Source organism: Meles meles, chromosome 4, assembly GCF_922984935.1.
Source record: "Meles meles chromosome 4, mMelMel3.1 paternal haplotype, whole genome shotgun sequence".
NCBI classification, from domain to species: domain Eukaryota; kingdom Metazoa; phylum Chordata; class Mammalia; order Carnivora; family Mustelidae; genus Meles; species Meles meles.
The window spans coordinates 3,612,389-3,634,015 of NC_060069.1; the positions used below are offsets into that span (position 1 = coordinate 3,612,389).

The 21,627-nt window shown below is 45.9% G+C and overlaps 1 protein-coding gene across 10 annotated transcripts in view; it reads left to right on the top strand.

Moving 5' to 3' along the window:
• Positions 1 to 21,627, top strand: part of DZIP1L (DAZ interacting zinc finger protein 1 like) — a 41,538-nt gene that overhangs the window by 10,703 nt on the left and 9,208 nt on the right. For 9 of the 10 annotated variants that reach the window (XM_046003592.1, XM_046003593.1, XM_046003588.1 and 6 more), the window contains 8 exons: positions 1,084 to 1,168; positions 4,342 to 4,463; positions 5,169 to 5,330; positions 7,528 to 7,656; positions 13,234 to 13,296; positions 14,704 to 14,844; positions 17,305 to 17,335; positions 18,420 to 18,473. In XM_046003592.1, coding sequence (XP_045859548.1) covers positions 1,084 to 1,168; positions 4,342 to 4,463; positions 5,169 to 5,330; positions 7,528 to 7,656; positions 13,234 to 13,296; positions 14,704 to 14,844; positions 17,305 to 17,335; positions 18,420 to 18,473 — 787 coding nt within the window. The remainder of the gene's footprint in view (positions 1 to 1,083; positions 1,169 to 4,341; positions 4,464 to 5,168; positions 5,331 to 7,527; positions 7,657 to 13,233; positions 13,297 to 14,703; positions 14,845 to 17,304; positions 17,336 to 18,419; positions 18,474 to 21,627) is intronic. The other variant, XM_046003595.1, reaches the window with a different exon arrangement.

The window sequence follows — 21,627 nt, forward strand, 5'->3', positions numbered from 1 at the left end:
TTCTGCTTACATGTCATTGGCCAGAATTTAGTCACACGGCAAGGGAGGTTGGAACATAAAGTGTTTATTCTTTTTTTTTTTTTAAGATTTTATTTTTTATTTATTTATTTGACAGACAGAGATCACAAGTAGGCAGAGAGACAGGCAGAGAGAGAGGAGGAAGCAGGCTCCCTGCTGAGCAGAGAGCCCCATGCGGGGCTCGATCCCAGGACCCTGAGATCATGACCTGAGCCGAAGGCAGCGGCTTAACCCACTGAGCCACCCAGGCGCCCCTAAAGTGTTTATTCTCATTAACCTTATGACCAGCTAAAAATAAGGGTTTCCATTGCTGAGGAAAGAGGGAAAATGGGTCTTAGGGGACAACTGGCAATTTCTGTCACATTTGTGTAAAGATCGCAAATAATCTGTCCTCTTAGTCTGCTTGAGTAGGACGGGCAACCTGCAATGTTTTCGTGTTGGAAAAAGTTTGAAATTTTACAGTGAAAAGATGCTATGATAGATTGGCAGTGTCTGAAGTGCTTGAGGAGAGTGAACTGGAATTAGAGATACTGTTATTTTCTGTCCTCTGCTCTGGTTGTTCTCAACCCAAGGGGTGGGACCTGGGTATTGGCTTTTTTTTTTTTTTTTACTTTGTAGTGTGAAAATTTTTAAACGTGTGCAAAAGAGAGAGTAGTGTAATGAACCTTCACCTGGACATTACCCAGCCCCAATCATTATCAACTATCAATATTTTTGCCTGTGTTCCCCTACCCACTTGCCCCACCCCTGTGTCACTTTGAAGTGTAAGTGTATGGTTTTATCTATACCTATTTCAGTATGTATCTCTAAAAGGCAAGGACTCTGACTTTTAAATATAAACACAAGAGCATCATCATGCCTTGAAAAAACCAACAAAATTCCTTGGTATCCTCAAATACCTAGTCAGTGCTCACCGGTCCCGAGGGCACCATAGTGCTCAGATCAAATCTTCATTTCTGAAGCAGCCCTGGAAGCCCACAGAAATGGGAATTTTGATATTGGGAGGACACCAGGTTGAGCTAGGTGATGTAATCCTGGCTTTACCACCGTTTCCCTTCTGTGCAGTGCCACCTGTGTGACAAGACGTTCATGAATGCCACCTTCCTCCGGGGCCACATCCAGCGCAGGCACACGGGCGCAGCAGAAGGCGGTGAGTCCAGGAGGCCCTCCTGGGATGGTCGAAGAGTCTGGGCTGGTCTGCAGTGGCTGTGGGGCATGTAGACCATCACAGCTGTCCTCAGACCTCATCGTCCAGTAAAGAAGGGGATGATCTCACCATCTACCATGGGTGGTGGGGGATCCATCCCCTGTGCGCCTGGGAGCGTTTCTGACCATGTGTATAGAGAAGAAGGGAGTCATATAGATAAGTTCTGGTGTTAGCTCTATTCCTTTCTTTCTTTTTTTTTTTTTTTAAGATTTTATTCATTTAGTTGACAGACAGAGATCACAAGTAGACAGAGAGGCAGGCAGAGAGAGAGGAAGGGAAGCAGGCTCCATGCTGAGCAGAGAGCCCGATGTGGGGCTCGATCCCAGGACCCTGAGATCATGACCTGAGCTAAAGGCAGAGGCCTTAACCCACCGAGCCACCCAGGTGCCCCTCTATTCCTTTCTATGATGTGACCACAGTCAATGCATCCCCTCTGGGTCTCAGTGGCTTTTGCTGTGAATGGGGCAGTCAAATGGCATGACTCTGAAGGGTCCTCACCTTCCAGTCTCCTATGAATCTGCTATTTTCTGATGCTAACTAGGAAGGGGTTTAAATAGGGTTAATGAGCAGTTAGACCAGGTCTTTGACATTTTGTATGTACACGAGCTAATTATGACTTAATCACTTTAATTTTACCATTTCAAATTCCAAAACAAGTAGGGAGACTGTATGTTCCCCCATAAACAGGTTTACATACTTTATATCTATATTTGTGGTTCATAAGAAATAGCTGTTAACACATAAAATAAATATGAAAATATAAATCATATAAATATAAAAATCCCATTAAATAAAACTTTTTTCTTATTTTTTTCATTTTAATTTCCTTTTCAAAGAGCAGACTTAGAGTTTTAAAACAGCAGCATTTACCTAATTGTTATGCATTATATATCTAATTCTTCTTGGCTCTGTATTGGAGACTGCTAAAGAAAAACAGATTTTCTACTTCTTAAACGAATTTTTCTGATAAAAAGACATGTCTTTGAAGAGATATTTGTATACCGATGTTCATAGCAGCATTATTCACAGTGGCTAAGATGTGGGAGCACCCAAATGTCCATAGACAGATGGATAGATAAACAAAATGTGGTATATACATGCAAGCGAATATGATTCAGCCCTAAAAAGGAGATTATGTAACATGTTACAACATGAATGAAGCTTGAGGATATTAAGGTAAGTGAAGTCAGTCAGTCTCAAAAGGACAAATTCTGTGTGATTCCACTGATAGGAGGTACCTAGAGCCATCAAATTTATAGAAACAGAAAGTAAGGGCCGGGGGAGGGGGTCCATGGGAGTTATTTAAAGCACATAGAGTTTTTGTTTTACAAGAATGAAAAGAGTTATGGAAAGTGGACGGTGGTGATGGTTGCACAGGATTATGAATTATGAATAATGGTTCAATGCTGAGTTTTATAGTGCGCATATTTTACCACAATAAAAAGCTGGAAAAAGAGGTCTTTGACCTGGAAAATTTTTTAAAATTTAATTTATCTTTTAAAAATGTTTGTTGATTTTTAAAAAGATTTATTTATTTATTTATTTATTTATATATATATATATATATTTATTTATTTATATGCCAGAGAGAGAGAGAGCACACAAGCGGGGGGAGCAGAGGCAGAGGGAGAAGCAGGCTCCCCACTGAGCAAGGAGCCTGATGCGGACCTCGATCCCAGGACTCTGGGATCATGACCTGAGCTGATGGCAGATGCTTAATTGGCTGAGCTACCCAGGTGTCCCTTGACCTGGAAAATTTAAATACAGAAGGGTAGAAAAGAGAAAATAAAAACCATGGACTGTATCAGCTAGTTAATATTTTGGTTTGTTCTATGTCATTATTTTTCTGTGTACATATATAATCCTATACTATGCAGTTTTAACTGTTGCTTATCTTCAATTAAGAATATATTACATTTTCAATGTCATTTAGTCATCTTGGAAAATATGATTTTTAATGGCTGAATAGTATCCCATCCTCTGACTATCATAATTTATTTCACAATTAAATTACTTTGTACTTTATATGGGTTACTCATAAATTTCCCTCTTGGAAATCATATGATGATCAACATTCCTGTATGTAAATCTTTGTGCCTATTCCTTGTTATTTTCTTAAGGTTAAGTGCTGAAGGAGAGGGAAAATATGTTCTTAAGGCAACTTTTGCTAAATTAATGTTCATGATCTTTTTATTCTCAGGCAGCTGTCTTTTCAGATATCCCTGTTTTCCTTTTTCATACTATCTCAAATCACTTTGTTAACCCAAATTAATTTCCACTACATCTAAAAATTGCTTGTTTCCAAAAAGTCCAGTCTGAGGAAAACCGTATCTCATTTCGGAGACAGGCTTAGAGTTTTAATAATGATGCCATCTATCTAATAGGAATTAAAGGTACTTTGAAAAGTAACAAATGTTCAAGTACAATGGGTGTCTTTTTCTTTAACCTGTAACTCTTGGTTTATAAGTATGTGGTTTAGTTAGAATGTTCTCTTACAATTCATTCTTTTTTATTAATCTTAGAAAAGTTAAATCATCCATGCACTTAACGCAACCTTGGCTGAAGTTTTCCTTCCTAATACATGCTGCTTGGTTTTTCATTTGAAACTGAATACTTTGCTGTGTTTCTGAACAAAGTGAACTTCAAACTACGATTATCTTCACTATGTTCAGCTCCTCTCTGATGGCCGTCAGGACCCACTGATATGTTCCTTGTACCGATAATCGTTGTGCACGTGCCATTTCGCATTCTGCTTCTGGTACTCTACTGATCTCGCGTTTACATCTGCGTGAGTCCAGACTGCCCGAATAGTTATTTTCTATGACAATCGTAGTTCACGTTTATGGAGCTGTCAGGCCAGGCAGTGTGCTAAGCACTTTGCACTATCCTATTTCATCCTCCCAACAACCCCTCTGAGCTGGGTGCTGTTATCTCCATTTTCCAACTCGGGGAAACTGAGGGTCGGGGAGGTTCAGTCACTTGCCCCTGGTCAATGTCCAATGGAAGTGGCAGAGCTGGTCTCAGCCTGAGGTGTGGCTGATTGCATAGGCGAGGAACGGCGCTCCACTCACTTTTTCACTTAAACTGGTCACCCTTTCTTTTCATGGACCCCACAGAGAAGCAGAAGAAGCAGGAACAGCCGGTGGAGGAGGTGTTGGAAGAGCTGCAGGCCAAGCTAAAATGGACCCAAGGGGAGCTGGAAGCCCAGAGGGAGGCGGAGAGGCAGCGGCGGCTGCAGGTGGGCGCGGAGAGGAGGCGCCCGGGAGAGCCGCTTGAGGTCCGCCCAGGAGACCCATGTGGCACTGTCTCCCACAGGACCAGAAGTCCGGCTGGCTTTCTGCTGCTGGGAGTCAGCACCAGGGTGACATCTTCCTGAGTGTGGCAAATGATCTTGGGTTGTCTGGGAAACTCAATTATTTTTCCAGATCTGTATGACCAAAAGTAAAGCAGAGAATTTCACTTTCCTGCCTTTTTAGGCACCCTGCGAGGGTATTTGAACCAGAATGTTAGCTTCTTACGCTACCTGGCTGGTTCGCTTTTTTGAGAACAAAGACTGGATAAACTCCAAAGGCCGGTCTCAGGGATACTTAGTAGATAATTGTAGAATGAAAGTATGTAAACTTGCCTCACCACTTCTTTCATGTAGTCATTCTTCATTCATTTCCTCATTTTATCACTTCCTCATTGTATCATTCCTCGTTTATCGAGCGTCAACTATGCCTCGAACAAAGAGAGAGAAAAGACAGGGTCCCTATCCTCAAGGGACTTTACAGTTCAGATTAAGACTTGTCCCGCTCCATGACCAAACGATGGGGACTGTGGTAAGGAATGTTCTTTGGGTCTCCATAGTGACTTGCCCAGACAAGGAGCCCTAGCATTTTCTCAGTCAATATTTGCCATAATGTGGAATTAATGAGTCTATTGTTCTTGCTTTTCTTTCCAGGAAGCAGAGATCACCCGTCAGAAGGAAATAGAAGCTAAGAAAGAATTTGATGAATGGAAAGAAAAAGAGCGGGCCAAGCTATATGAGGAAATAGACAAACTAAAAAAATTATTTTGGGATGAATTTAAAAGTGTTGCCAACCATAACTCTGCGTTAGAAGAGGTACCCAGCACAAAAGCATTCAAAGTTCTTTTGCTAAAAAGCTGTTTATTCAGAATATATTTAGCTCTAATTATTGGTCCTTCTAACATCAAGGAGAATGTTTTTTTGTTTTTGAAAATGAACTGTCTGATAGTGTTTCTCACAGTCATTCTACGTTTTGCTAAATAAACACCTGGACAATTTTTCCAGGAGGAGATCGTTGTAGGATATGCGTGGGATCTTGGGTGGTCCATCATCTCAATCTGAGATGGGAAGTCAAGGATGGGGAAGGCTTGGGGTTGAGGTGATGTGTGTGTGTGTGTGTGTGTGTGTGTGTGTGTGTGTGTGTGGTTATCTCTAGTGACCCAAGTCCTCCCATCCTAAATGTTCCTGCATGCGGTGAGGGATGATATGTGGGCGACAAGATGCCACTCTACCCCATGGAGCTCATGCTCTTACCAGCTCTGTGCTCATCATTCCTGAGCTCGCCCATACCCCTGCTAACTCCCATTCCTCCCCTTGTATGGTGTTAGGTGACTAGACATTTGATAGATACGTATTGGTTTGAATTTGGAGTTGTTTAGAAACCACCTCAGCAATTGTCAGAGGGTTCCTTCAGTTCAGAATTCGAAGTTTTGGTAAATGAGGACATAACTCTTACCATCCATGGTTTCTTTTTAACTTGGATCACATTTTCCTAAACTGGAACATCATTTTTTTTGGTCTTTCCTCTATAGGATTGCTTATGCTGTGTTTTTGTGTCCGTATGTCTCCCCCATCTCCTCTCAAGTGACATTTTATTATTATAGGAACCAAACTGGTTACACACTTCTTAGTGTATTTGGATAATTATTTTGTTAGTTTTTCTTCTTATTTGGGGGAGAAAAAGGTAAGATTTCATTTCCCATGGGAATGAATAACACAGTAAGACTGTCTGTCTCATTACACAAGAAAAGATTCCCTTTGGGGCGCCTGGGTGGCTCAGTGGATTAAAGCCTCTGCCTTCGGCTCAGGTCATGATCTCAGGGTCCTGGGATCAAGTCCCGCATTGGGCTCTTTGCTCAGCTGGGAGCCTGCTCCCCCCATCTCTCTGCCTGCCTCTCTGCCTACTTGCAATCCCTCTCTCTGTCAAATAAATTAAAAAAAAAAAAAAAAAAGAAAAGATTCCCTTTGGTGTTAGGAGGGCCAATGAAAGGGAAATAGTTCTTGAAGATGTTTCTCCTCAGAATTTTCTCTTTGATACCAAGGCCTGTGAGCTTACTTTGGCTAAGTTGCCTGACTGCAGAGAGAACTTGAGAGAAGATGCAGGGTAAATCCAGCTGCCAAAGGAGTCCCTAGTTGAATGGAAATTGCCGCGAAGGTTCGTGATGCCGAGAGAGCCTGCTCTCTGGTTGTCTACATCGGTGTGAAGACAGAAATGACACATCAGAAGCCGAGGGTTCACACACACTTGAAAAAGCATTTTACTCTATGATAATACTCAATTAGAAATGGTTAAGAGTTTACCTGATACTGCTTTAGCAGTCGAGAAGAGTTGAAGAATGGTAACAAGTTAAACTCAGGGGCGTGCAGTTCTTTAAAGCTTTAATGGGGGGCTTGTGAGTTTGGTGTGGTAATAGAGATGGAGACAGTTTGCTTTTGTGACGGCAGAAGTGGTATGTTTAAACGTGTAACCACAGGGGGCAAGGCCTGTTCTCTTGGATCCCCCTTTCTGTGTCTTTCCCTTCACATTACACACTGCATGCTCAGGAATCCTGGTATTGGTGACAGCACTCCAAGCCAGGCAAAGCCAGGCTTTCTTGGTGACAGCCAGCATTTTTTGATGGGAAGAGGGACAGGAGTGCTCAGGGAATCGTCCAGAGTGCATGAGACCCTCCCAAAGAGCCTGATTCTCTTCAGCCTATTCAAGACTGAGGGGGAAACGGGGGCAGAAATGTCTGGTGAGCTCTGGGCTTTGGGTACAGTCGAATTTCAGTGCAGTTGAAATTCTGCTCTCGAATTCTGTTTGTCCGTGGGTGCCTGCTTCTCCTGTGTAAGCACTGAGTTCTCAGGGGAACCTGAGGGGAATGCAGACTCGTGTGAGTATATGCAGGCACATAGATGTCCGGTGAAGACAAGCTGGAGTTTGTGGTGGGGTGAGGTGAGCCCTTCTCACCATATAAAAGACAACATCAAGATTAGATCTTCATCTGAATAAAACTGGGCCCCGGCTTTTCAGAAACTGCAGGTGCTGCAGTCCCACAGTGTGGTGGAGTCCAATCTCGGGTCACTGCGGGATGAGGAATCTGAGGAGCGACTCAGGCAGACTCAGGAGCTCCAGGTCCTGAGAGAGAAGATGGACGTTCAGGTGAGCTGAGGGCTCTGGCCCTCTTCCCCACAGCCAGTCATGTTGTTTTCAACTAAGTCTCTCAGTTTTGCTCTTGGCTTTATGGAAGTTGGAAGACATCAGGTTTTTGGTTTGTTCTGTTTCTGTTTTTTTTTAACCTTTAAAATTTTTTGAATTGAGGGGCGCCTGGGTGGCTCAGCGGGTTAAAGCCTCTGCCTTCGGCTCGGGTCATGATCCCAGGGTCCTGGGATCGAGCCCCGCATCAGGCTCTCTGCTCAGCGGGGAGTCTGCTTCCTCCTCTCTCTCTGCCTGCTGCTCTGCCTGCTTGTGATCTCTGTCCGTCAAATAAAGAAATAAAATCTTTAAAAAAAATTTCTTTCTTGAATTGATGCACAGTAAGGACATTTACATTTACATGCACATAATGTGCACATTTGCAGACAGACCTATGTCGACGTGCTCATTTAACATGTATTTCCCTGTGCAAAACAGGGAAATACATGTTAAACAAAATAACATTTATCTTCTCTGTGCGTTATGCAGTTTGATATTTTCTATTTTATTATTATTATTTTTTTATTATGTTCACTTAGCCACTGTATAGTACATCATTAGTTTTTGATGCGTTGTTCCATGATTCATTAGTGGCGTATGACATCCAGTGCTCGTCACAGCACACGCCCTCCTTAATGCCCATCACCCAGTTACCCCCCTCTCCCCTCCCCTCTGAAACCCTCGGGTTGTTTCCTGGGATCCATAGTCTCTCATGGTTCATGTCCCTCTCTGATTTCTCCCCCTTTGGATTTCCTTCCTTTCCCCTATGGTCCTCTGTGCTATTGCTTATGCTCCATATATGAGTGAAGCCATATGATAATTGTCTTTCTCTGCTTGACTTACTTCACTTAACATAATCCCTTCCAGTTCCATCCATGTTAATGCAGAAGTTGGGTATTCATCCTTTCTGATGGCTGAGTAGTATTCCATTGTGTTTATGGATTACATCTTCTTTGTCCATTTGTCTGTTGAAGGGCATCTCAGCTCCTTCCACAGTTTGGCTATTGTGGACATTGCTCCTGTAAACACTGGGGTGCATGTACCTCTTTTTTCACTACATCTATATCTTTGGGGTAAATATTCCATAGTGCAATCGCTTGGTCATAGGGTAGCTCTATTTTCAACTTTTTGAGGAATCTCCATGCTGTTTTCCAGAGTGGCTGCACTAGCTTGCATTCCCACCAACAGTGTGAGAGGGTTCCCCTTTCTCCGCATCCTTGCCAACAGTTGCTGTTTCCTGTCTTGTTAATTTTTGCCATTCTGACTGGTGTAAGGTGGTATCTCATTGTGGTTTTGATTCATATTTCCCTGATGGCTAGTGATGTTGAGCATTTTTTCATGTGGAAGACATCAGGTTTTACCTTTGCAGACCTTCTGCCGATGCATGAAGGCATGGGATCAGATTCTTAGGGTTCTCAGGTGAGGCTGGTATATACATGGGAGCAATACCAGGTTTGCTTGGGATCTTTTCAAAATACATACAGTTTTGTCCCTTACTGGGTACCTTCACCCTCATTTTGGTTCCAACCCAGTTGAAAACAACTCTAAGGAAGTGTGGCAGTCTCTTGTTTTGAAGGCATTTCCGGTGGGTCTTGTGGGTGATAGTAAATATCCAACAACCACTCTCTGGACCGAAAAAAGCTTTAATTTGTAGCAGTTGCTATTGTCCATGGTGTAAGTTTTCCCACCCAGGTCGATTTCATGCTGCCGCCCAGAGGCCCCTGGGTGTGAAGCTGGAGAGGCTGGCGCCCAGTCTCCTTTCCTGAGGCTGCAGGAGGTGGCTCCAGCCACCACTGGCTACATTTGGTCTGCATCGCTGATTGCTCCAGGACAAGGAAGGACCTGATCACTCTATCGGAGCGTGCTTCTGTTTCTGCTCACTAAGATTGTTAAGAAAGAGCTTGAAGTCTAACTGAGAGCGGTAAAGTTTTTACTGCTTGATGTTTTACAGGTTTCACTTTAAGAAATGACCTCTATCCTCATCATTTGCCTCTTTTTCTATGGATTTCCTTACCAATGTGAGAGTTTCTATAATATATGGAACTTAACCCAAACTTTTCTTGTTCTTGTGGTTATTTATTTAATTTTTAAAAAAGATTTTATTTACGTATTTGTCAGAGAGAGAGATACACACACACAAGCAGGGACAGCAGTAGGCAGAGGGAGAAGCAGGCTCCCTGCTGTGCAGAGAGCCCAATGCTGGACTCAATCCCTGGACCCTGGGATCATGACCTGAGCCAAAGGCAGATGCTTAACCGACTGAGTCACCCAGGTGTTCTTGTTCTTGTGGTTGTTTCCCCCACAATATTGTGCCTCCAATTTTGTTGACCATATGAAACTAATATTGTTTATGTGGTCAAAATGATCAGATTATCAATCTTTTGTGTATGGCCACTCTGAGGCTTAAAAAGAAAATGTTTCTGTGTTTCCTTTTAGTTCCTTTAAGGCCTTATTTATTTATTTATTTATTCCTTCACTCATGCGTCCCTCTTTGTTAAGGTGTGATTGGCAGGTAAGAAGTTGTGCATATTTGGTGTACATGACTCAGTGAGTTTGGAAATAAGTATTTACCTTTGAAACCATCACCACATCAGGCCACAGTCATATCTATCACCTCCCAAAGTTTCTTCCCACCCTCTTTATTCTTATTATTTTTCTTTGTGTGTGTGGTGATAACACAACATAAGATCTACCTTCTTAGCTAATTTTAAATACACAACGTATCTGTAGAGCAAACCTTTGACCATAACCTTCCACTTTCTCCCCGTCTTAACCCCTGGCAACCACCATTCTCTCTCTGTTTCTATGAGTTTTAGATTCCACAAGTAAGTGAGATCATACAGTGTTTGTCTTTCTTGTCTGGTTTATTTCACAAAGTGTAACGTCCTCTAGGTTCATTCATGTTGATGCAGGATTTTCTTCTTTTTTAAGGCTGACTAGTATTCCAGTGTATGTATATACCATGTTTGCTTTATCCATTCATCCAGCAGTGGATTATTAGGTCTCCCTGTTTTGGCTATTGTGAATAATGCTGCAATGGACATGGGAGGGTATCTCTTTGAGATCCTGATTTCAGTTTTTTGGGATCAATATCAAGAAGTGGGGTCGTTGGATTACATGTTAGTTCTGTTTTTCACTTTTTAAAAAATTTATTTATTTATTTATTTGAGAGAGAGAGAGGGCATGTGCAAGAGAGGGGAGGTGCAGGGGAAGAGATACAAACAGACTGTACTCAGAGCGCAGAGCCCATTGTGGGGCTCATCTCATGACCCTGAGCTGAAATCAAAAGTCAGATGCTTAACTGACTGAGCCACTGAGGCACCCCTAAATTTTTCTTTTAATAACAGAAAAACAAACAAGTTTATTAACAAATACATCTCATGTCTACCTGAGAGATATCCAGGGGAAATGAGTAAGTCTGTTTTTAATTTTTGAGGTACTTCCACTTTGTTTTTCATAATAACTACACCAATTTACATTCCCTCCAGCAGCGTACGAGGATCCTCTTTTCTTCACGTCCTCACCAACACTTGTTCTATCTACCTACCTACCTATATCTATATCTATATCTATTTTCATAATAGCCGTCTTGACAGGTGTAAGGTGTCGTATCATTGTGGTTTGATTTACATTTTTGTGCTCACTAATGACTGATGTTGTAGGCCTTCTTTGGGGAAATGTCTATTCAGACTCTTTGTCTACTAATTTTTTTTCTTTTTGTATTGAGGTGTAGAAGTTCCTTACATTTTGGAGATGAGCCCCTATCAGATATGTGGTTTGCAAAATATTTTTTCACATTCCATAGGTGGTTCTCCTTTTTTTTTTTTTTAATTTGACAGAGAGAGATCACAAGTAGGCAGAGAGGCAGGCAGAGAGAGAAGGGGAAGCAGACTCCCTGCTGAGCAGAGAGCCCGATGCGGGGCTCGATCCCAGGACCCTGAGATCATGACCTGAGCTGAAGGCAGCGGCTTAACCCACTGAGCCACCCAGGCGCACCCAAGGTGGTTCTCCTTTTGGGTGGAATGTTTTGTATATGTCTGTCTTGCCCATTTGGTCTATAGTGACGTTCAAGTCTAGTGTTCCCTTTTGGTTTTCTGCACGGATGATCTCTCCATTGTTGAAAGTGGGCCTTTGAAGCCCCATACTCTTACTTTATTGCTGTTTCTCCTGTCAGTTGTATTAATATTTGCTTTATATATTTAGGTGCTCTGATTTTGGATGCTTCTATATTTACAATTGTTGTATTGATGAATTAACCACTTTATCATTATATAGTGACTTCTTTGTTTCTTGTAACAGTTTTTTACTTAAAGCCTTTGATGGAATTATAGCTACCCCATTCTCCTGGTTGTGGTTTGCATGAAATACCTTTTCCCACCCCTTCAGTTTTGGTCTTTCTGTGTCCTTGAAATGAATCTCTTGTAGGCAGCCTGTAGCCAGATCTTGTTTTTCTAATCCATCCAGTCACTCTGTGTCTTTTGATTGGAGAACTTGGTCCATTTAAATTTAAAGTAATTAATGGCGAGTAAGGACTTACGATTGCCATTTTGTTAATTGTTTTCAGACTGTTTTGTAGTTCCTTTGTTCCTGTCCTCCTCTCTTGCTGCCTTCCTTTTTGGTGTGATGGTTTTATTTTGCAGTGGGGTGCGTTGACTCATTCACCTTTTGCGTATCTGCTGTAGGTGTTTTTGTGGTCAGTGAGATTTACAGAAACCATCTTATAGTACAGCAGTCTATTTTAAGCTGATAGTAACTTAATATTGGTTGCATGTAAATACTTCTCGTCTTACACCTCCTGGTGTCTACCAACCAGCCAGTCGGATCTGTGGATGGTTGTTGAGGTCCCCGTGCCAGCCCCACAGGCTGATTTGGCTCTGCCCTGTCCCCCGGTTCTGAGGGCGGGGGAGAGAAGTGGGCCTCCTGGGCAGCACCCCGCGAAGCTGGGGCAGGGGGTGCTCACTTGTTCTCACTTTCTCCATGGGAAACATTGCAGGCTGAGGGGTCTCTCTCTCGCATCGAGCTGTGCCTCCTTGGGGAGAGCTGAGGCAGGTAAAGTGAAACTTCTCTGGAATGCATCTATTCTTGGGTTTTTTTGTTGTTGTTTTTTGTTTTTGTTTTTTTGTTTTCCTCCTTTGAAGTGCTAGAAACTCTCAGCTGGGTTCCTGGGCTCCCACAGAGGAATCCGCACCTGTGGGTGGTTTGAGAGCTGGAATTTCTTATGGTACCATTTTACTGATATCACTTCCAATTTTTAAGTTTAAATCTTTGACCCACCTAAAATTTATTTTGGTTTAAGATATGAAATAAAGATTCAAGTTCATATATTTTTTCCAGGCAGTTAACGACCTGTTTGAACTCCATTTGTCAGTAATCTCTTTCCCCCAGACTAAGATTCTATCCCCCCCCCCCCCCCCCCCCCCCGCCAAGTCTTTGTCTGGGCTTTCTGTTCTTTTCACTACTCGGCCTAATCATGAGCCAGCACTTTTTAATTCCTGTAGCTTCATAGTACATTCTGATATCCAGAGGCCTGTTTATCTTTTTCAGAAAGCAGAATGGAAGAGAAAAATGAAGGAACTTCAGGGAAAGCATGCAGCTCAGAAGCGAGAGGTAACTCTGGGTGGTCTGGGGGAGCTGGGTTTCCTGAGACCTCCTCTTATCCTGTGGCACCCCCATCCTCTATCACTACCCCCTTCAAACTGACAAGTATTTGGTTGCTCGTAGTGTTGCTGGTGGCCGACCCCCATCAATCCCCAGAAGGGGTCAGCCGCCCAGACAGCAGCCTCCCTGGCTAGGAGTCAGGGCCTCTGGGACTTGTCTCCTGAACCCAACACCTGCTTTACTCTGTGGTCCCCTATGCAGGAACCCCTTCAGGCCGTCCACAGAGAGCAGGCCTGGAAACCTTAGATGCATTGCCTGGTCATTTCATGTTTGGGCTCTTCCTTGAAACCCCACCCAAGAGAGAACCTCAGCCATCATTCAAGGGGAGCCCACATGGAAAGGCTCAAATACTAAGATCAGGGTGCAGGGAGCAGCAGGACCCAGGATGAGAAAATAGCGGCTATGAAAATGCCCCTGAGGAGGAAGCAAGTTGAGGAGGAAGCTGGTTATCAGAAGCTCCAGGTACTGCCTACAGAAAGCCCAGAAGAGGCAGGTGCTCAGATCAGAGGCCGGCACTCCCATTTCCAGTAATGACCATCTGATGGGTTTTTTAAAAAAGACTTTATTTATCTATTTAACAGAGAGATCACAAGCAGACAGAGAGGCAGGCAGAGAGAGAGAGAGAGGGGAAAGCAAACTCCCCGCTGAGCAGAGAGCCTGATGTGGGGCTTGATCCCAGGACCCTGGGATCATGACCTGGGCTAAAGACAGAGGCTTTAACCCACTGAGCCACCCAGGAGTCCCGACCATCTGATGGCTTTATTTTATTTGAAACATCTTCAGATGGGAAATACAGTTTAATTTATTCCAAAAGTGGAAGAAACATAGGAAGGCACACTCAGTACAATGTACTGAAATATATGGAGGATCACTTCCACCCCAACTCCGTCTACCCACCCTGTGGCTGTCTGTCCACTTGTACTGCTTTCTTGGGTATTTTTCTAGGGTTTCTTCATGCACATGGAAACATCTCATCTTCTCTCTGCTCTTACAACAGCATGGGCGGTATTTTCTTCACCTTTGGTTTTTCCCTAAAAACACCATTGGATGACTCATGGATGGCCTCAGTTTATCTGACTGTCCTTCCGTGGGTGGTCATGCTGGACAGAAAGCCTGTTTGCCCTGATCGTAGGGGCCTGCATCCAATTCTCACTTCCCCTCAAGCACAGCTTGGAAATATGCCCAAACTGGAAAGTAGTCCATCCTGTTAGAAGCCACCTGCCCAGGTCTGGAAGCCCCCACCTCACTTCAGGTGAAACCGCGGCCTGCGTGTGCCTACAAGAGCAGGCCCTGCAGCTCCCGGGCACTCTGAGGTCGCCGCGACACCCGACTGACCGAGTCCCCTGTGCCCACCAGCTGCAGGAGCAGAACGAGATGCTCCGGGCCTCCCTGTCTCAGGATCAGAGGAAAGCAGCCGCCCGGTCCCAGCGCCAGATCGGTGCTCTCCGCGCCCAGCTCCAGGAACAAGCCAGGCTCATTGCCTCCCAGGAGGAGATGGTAGGTCTGTTCCTCCTCCTTGCCAGGTCCCGGGGCCCCTAGGCCTCTTCTCTGTGAGGATCTCCTTTGATTCTCCGGACTCACTGGCAGTGGTCTCATTAGCGAGGCTCTCTCAGGAGAGAGAAGAATGATGAAGCTGCGGCTGTCTCTTTCCAGGCTGAAGATAGCCCTGTTGTCTGGAGAGGCTGAGCTAAGTTCACACTATCACCAGACACTGTCTAAGGGCCGGCACCTGCTTGATACTTGGTGTATTACTTCATTTAAACCTCACTGCTGCCCTTCAAGGCAGACATTGGCTTCCCCCCATCTTCCTTTGACAGATGATGGAACAGGCTGGAGAAGCAGGTGCCTCCCTCAAGTCCACAGAGCACATCCTGTAAGAGCCAGTGGGGGGATTCAGCCCTGGCCAGGCCGTGCACTGCAAAACTTGGGCTCTTTTCATTGCGTTCTCAGACATCATTTCCTGGTCAAGACACTTGTCCTAAATTAACGGCTGCTGATGATGTTGTCGGACAAATTAGTGTGATAAGTCGTCTGCTCACGTAGCACCTCTCTCCTAGAGCTGACCGCTTGACCTACTGCTGCTAGCTCTCTGCCTAGTCCAGGCTCAGCTCCCCCTTCTGAGCTGCAGGTCAGGGGACAAGTGTCTCTGCCATCCGAAGGGCCCCTCTGTGGCCTCAGGGCCTTGCCTTGTTTCTGAAACCCCCTCCACCCAGATTCTCTGAGCAGAGCGCCTCCTGTCACTGTCTAGTTCAGTCTTCTTGTTCCCGCTCCCTGGTTTTTGAGTTTTCAGTTCTCCCAGCTGTACTTCACTCGGGTAATGGATCTGACCCTCTCTTCTGCTGCTTTTCTTTTTACTGGGCCTCCCCCCACTTAGCTCTTCACTGCTCTGGCCACCTCAGGTCCAGTCTGGAGATTTCTTCCTTCTGTTACCCGGGACTCCTGTTTGCAGATATTTCACTAGGGAGCCCATTGGCTAAACCTAGATTTAGAATAGGTTAGTAGGGGTTTATTTGTATTGTAATGTCAAAAGAGGTGACAGTTGGGGCGCCTGGGTGGCTCAGTGGGTTAAGCCTCTGCCTTTGGCTCAGGTCATGATCTCAGGGTCCTGGGATCGAGCCCCGCATCGGGCTCTCTGCTCAGCAGGGAACCTGCTTCCTCCTCTCTCTCTGTCTGCCTCTCTGCCTACCTGTGATCTCTCTCTGTCAAATAAATAAATAAAATCTTTAAAAAAAAAAAAAAGAGGTGACAGTTGATGGCCTTGGTTTAGCAGCAAAATGATGTCATTGAAAATCCATGAAAAAGAAAATTTTCTTTTTTACCATCTTCAGTAGGTTGACTTTTGTTTTCATGTTTGACCCTTATAATTGCAAGATGGCTGTCATAGCCCCAACCATCACAACCATATTCAGTAGAAGAAGTTGATGAAAAGGCCTCTTCCTCAGACGTTTGCTTATATTTTATTGGTCAGAGCGGTATTACATGGGCAACCATAGCTGCAAGGAAGGTTAGAAGGCAATTAATTAGTTTTAGAGTGTCTAGAATAGAGGGAGGCAAAGGAAGAAGTCGTTGGAAATTGGCATTGGATGTGTCATTCATCAGTAGGTAATAAAAAACAACTGAAGCTTAAGCAGAAGGGAAATTTGTCTGAAGGGTAGACAGGATGTCTCAGAGAGTTCAAGGCAGGAGAGCCGCTGAGTATGGGATTAACTAGAACGAGAGACATGAATGTGGTCAGGAGTTTTCCTTTGCTGTGTGTCTCTGTCCTTTTCTCTAGATCTGCTTAAACTTTTTCCTTTTATTCTGAAGATCAGCTTTCACGTCATACCTATCCATATGGCAATACAAACAAACAAACCAACCAACCAACCCCAAACCAGCTGGCTGCCACTGGCTCTTGACTTCACATATTTCCAATTCAGAGTTCTCTGCCCCAACCTAGACACTTGGCTATGGCTGTGGTGTGGGGGTCACATTGTCACAGGCGGCTGTCCCAAGTGCAACTGTGTGGAAGGAGGATGAAGAGGCACCTTCTGGAAAAGGGAGGGCTCAGCAGTTTAATGACTGTCCAGCTCATGCCTCCTTCGGCCCAGGGGGCCCTCAGCTCATGTCCCCATGGTGGGGGGAGCCCGCCTCACCCTGGTTGTCCACCAAGTGTACCAGGAGCATTGCTGTATGCCTGTCCCACTCCACTCATGTGGGGCTCCTGCCCTTCAAATCATAGTCCTTCTCTGAAGAGGGGCATTCTTGCCTCCCCCTCCTGGCTGCTGCTGTTCAACCTCGGTGCCATCACCCCTCTTACATATGGATGGCAGGAGCTGCACTGGGGGGTTGGGGCAGCGTTCTCCGAGCTCCTAGTTCCCAACCATGGAAACTGACTGTCCCTTCTTTACGGTGCTGGGCAGGCCCACTGCACAGAGCAGGGTTCCCGGCTGCCTGTTCTGTTTTGTATCTTTGCAGATCCAGACCATGTCTCTCAGGAAGGAGGAGGGTAAGTTCTCATGGGGTGTTTTCTAATAGTCTTGGCCTCTTCTCTCTCCTGTCCCCCACCAGTCAGTTTATAGAATGAGGGGGGTGGCAGTGAGAGCAGCTCCTGGGTCATGGGGTGTCAGGCTCGCTGGCTGGGTGAGGGAGGGCAAGAAGAGATCTGCTTCCGGGACAGACAGATGGATTCTGGCCTGGCCTGTTCTTCTCTGTGGGGGGGGGTCGAGACTTGGGGAACGGTGAAGATCCTGCGGGCAGTGATTGAGGGAGCTTTTCACGAGAAGATTCTAATTCCTCATGCCTAGGGTTCGAGCCATCAACTTTGACCTTCTTCCCAGGGTGCAGCAAGTTGGATGTGAATGTGGCCTGTCTAGAGGATGTGTAGTCTTCCTCTGGGTACCCTGGTGTGCTGCTCTGTGGTTCTTGGGCGTGAGTGTCTCATGGATGCATGTGCTGGCGTCTAGAGGGAGCCAGTAGCCCACAGGAGACCGCCGTGCGTGGAGGACTTTGGCCAGGCCCTTAGGAGTCCTGCCCGTTGGACTCCCACTTCTTCTGTCCCGTCTCTTTGGCCACCTTTCTGCCTTTTCTTGCAAACCCACATGCCCGTCCCTAATCCCTGTCTCTAGGTCAGACGTTCCTTCCCTAGCTTGGCCAGCAGGTCAGAGAGGCACCCTCCTTGTGGCCCTCAGGGCGGGGGCTGGGATGTGTGCCACGCGCGTCGCCAAGCACTTTAGATTCATTGTCTCATTACATTGTCCCCACTACTTAAGGTGGGCCCGGCATTATCAGTCTCATTTTTTAGATGAGGAGACTGGGGCTTGCTGAGGTTCTGGGACAGCCCACTCCCCCCCCCCCCCCACCCCGGGGTTTTGAAGGGCCAGCAATGGGCAAGCTGGGCTGGGAACTATGGTCTTTCTGGCTCGTGCCGTCTGTGCTCGTGACCGCGGCTCCATCCATCCTGCCTCTCCTGGTGAAGAAACGACTGGAAGGCTTGCTCTTTCTGGCTGGCAATCACGGGTGTCCTGCGCTTTCCTCCAAGTCAGGGATGGTATCCGGGGAATCGGGGCCACTAACTGTTGGGCTCTCCTCAGGGACCTGCGAGGGCATGAAGGCTGTGGTCACAGAAGAAGACTCTTCTGAGGAAGGTGAGGCCTGACTCTCTTTCCCCGGTGTCTAATGCAGGACTCATCCTGCATTAGACTTGTCCTCCTCGTCTAGTTTGTCTCTCCCTCACTGTGTCTGGCTACTGGAAGGCAGGGGAAGGGAAGTAGGGACATGAGACGAGTACTTCAAGAACCTTGTGTGTGCCAGGCAGTTACACACGGGCCTTACCGTATGATCTGATGGCTCACTGGTGGGGAAGCCCAGAGAGGGCCAGTGACTTGCCTGGAGTCACAGAGCCGGCAGGTGGGCGGAGGTGGGATTCAGAGTCTGCCTGGGCTTCCTCTCCACAGTCCTGGGCACCTTCTGTTTTCATTCAGTCTATTCAGTGGTGAGTCTGGTATGCAGAGAGAGCTCAACCAGATGATTCAGGGGATGCAAAGAAGAAGTGGAAAAAAAATTAGCAGTGTTCCCTGACTGTGGGAACTCCTGGGGGAGTGGGGAGAAGCGCTCCCAGGAGAGATCAGGGAGTGCGCGCAGCTGACCTGCTGACCAGGGCTTGCCCTCTGAAGCTGGGCTCTGATATGACAAAAGTGACCCAACCAATGCACCCTTTCCTGGGTGTGTCACCAAAGAGTTCACCATGGGAATTTTGTTTTTTAATGTAATATTTCATCCTTTACTTCTGAGACAGTAATCTATGCTCTTGGAAAAAAAAAAAAAGTAAGCAAGCAAGTGAGCAAAGGAGCAAAAGGGTGTGTGTACAGTGAGAAGCAGGTCTCCCTCCTGCTGGGCTATCCAGTTTCCACCCAGAGATCACACTGCTGTGCTTTCTCATTTATCTTTCCAGAGATATTTGGTGCAGATATAAGCATATATGTGTATGCATTTTTTTCCTTTTTCCCAAATGGGATCATACTATACATGCTGCTCTGTATTTGGTTATTTTCTCAACAACTTATTTGGGAAATCATTTCCTGTCCCTTTATGTGCAGTTGCTTCATTATTTTTGCAGGGCTTTACAGTATTCTGTTGGATGGGTGAACCAAAATTTATTTATCTATTTATTTAAAGATTTTATTTATTTATTTCACAGACAGAGATCACAAGTAGGCAGAGAGGCAGGCAGAGAGGGAGAGAGAAGAGGAAGCAGGCTCCCCACTGATTAGAGAACCCGATGTGGGGCTCAATCCCAGGACCCTGAGATCATGACCTGAGCCAAAGGCAGAGGCTTTAACCTACTGAGCCACCCAGGTACCCCACCAAAATTTATTTAATTAGTCCTCTACTACTCCCCACCCCCATCCCGTGCACTTAACCTTGGAATTTAGAAGTACAAATTAGAGATGCATGTACCTTTGTTGGGGGAAGCTATCTGCTGAGTAACACAACACATTACTGGACCTGCTGACGTCCATAGAGGGGAGGAACCAAATCCTTCCGCAGAGGCTGCTGAGTCGTGGAGAGTGGAGCTGAGGAGGGTGCTTTGGCTGACCCCTACCCATCCCGGCTTGTCACACGCAGCTGGTGTCTCCCACACTGATCCACTGTGCTCGGCCTCTTCGTATGCTGGCCTGCCTCTTCTAGTCCCGAATCAGCAGGAGAAATACCACTTGGGAACTTGTTAGAAAGGAAAGTTGTCAGATTCTCAGCCTTATCCCACATAAGCAGAGTCAGAAATTCTGGGGCGGGGTCCAGCAGCCTTTTTGGCACTCTCCAGGCGTCCTGAAGCTTGTTGGGGCCCACTGTCACCCCAGTGGCTGTCCGCAGCTGACTGCACATGAAGAATCACCCAGGTCACTCGTAACGCTCCGAGGACCCCACCAGCCTGCGCCCCCTGCCGACCTTAAGCAGAACATATAGGAGGTGGGTTCCAGGCATCGGTAGTATTTAAAGCTCCTGGTGAATCCGACGTGCGGCCACGGTTGGGGCCTACGCCCCAGCATGGGCTTGATGGAGGAGGATCAACCTGGTGGGGGGCAGCTTGCTAAAACACAGGTTGTCGGGTTCCACATCCATAATTTTCAACTCAGTAGGGTTGGAGTGGGATCTGAAAATCCGCATTTCTAGTAACTTACCCGGTGGCGCCGTCGCTGAGGCTCCCACTTCGGGAACCATTGCTCTAGAACACTTGGTTCTCGGGCTTGGGTGTTAGAAGATCTGAGGTCTAGGGCCCAGCTTCAGAGATTCTGATGTCATTAGTTTGGGATGAGGCCCAAGAGATTTAAATGTGCGGCCGCAGTTGACATGACCATTCTTGAATGTGAGCCCCTTGAGGGTCTTCTTCTGTGCCCCCCAGCACCCCAGGACTGGCCCGTTCATTCTCCATATTACTTGTCAGAAAATGTCTACTGCGTGAATCTAAGGGCTGGTCCTGCTGTAAGGGCAGTGTGCCCACCCTCCCTCCCGCTGCCCGCCCCACACTGGACCCAACTCCTTGGAAGGCCTCTTTGCAGCAATGACATTTTATTGAAACGGCTTATTTTATTATCCTCTGGGTCCACATTTCTCACAGTATGGTCTGTGGCTCACCTCCACCATAATCGTTCAGACAAGTTAAAGTGCAGTTTCCAGGGTCCTTCCCTGGACTTATGGAATCAGACTCTCTGGAGGGTGGGGCCAGGGAATATGCATTTTTAACTCCTGTGGTCCTTCTGGTACTAATTTGGAAGGTAAGTCCCTGATCTCTAGAGACAATAAACTTGAAGGGAGTTTATGGTGTCTGTCCCATGCAGAATTCCATCCCTTGGATGGGAGCAGAATGTGGTACGGCAGTAGGGTGAGAGTGTCAGTTGGGGCCAGGATCAAACAGGGCTGGCAGCTGGCAGGGCCTGAAATCTGCGGTTTACATCGCCAACATACAGAAACAGCCTAAGTGTTCATTGATGGATGAATGGATAATGCGGTTGAGGTAGATATATATTAATGGAAGATTATTTAGCCATAAAGGGGGGAAAGCCTGCCATTTGTGACAACATGGACGGACCTAGAGGGCATTATGTGAAATGAAATAAGTCAGACACAGAAAGACAAATCCTGTATCATCTCCTTTATATGTAGAATCAAAACAAGCCAAAAACCAAACTCGTAGAAAAAAAGATCCTAATTTGTGGTTACCAGAGGTGGTGGGTAGGGGAAGGGGATTGGAGGAAGGTGGTCAAAAGGTACAAGCTGCCTGTGAGAGCAGAAATGAGTGCC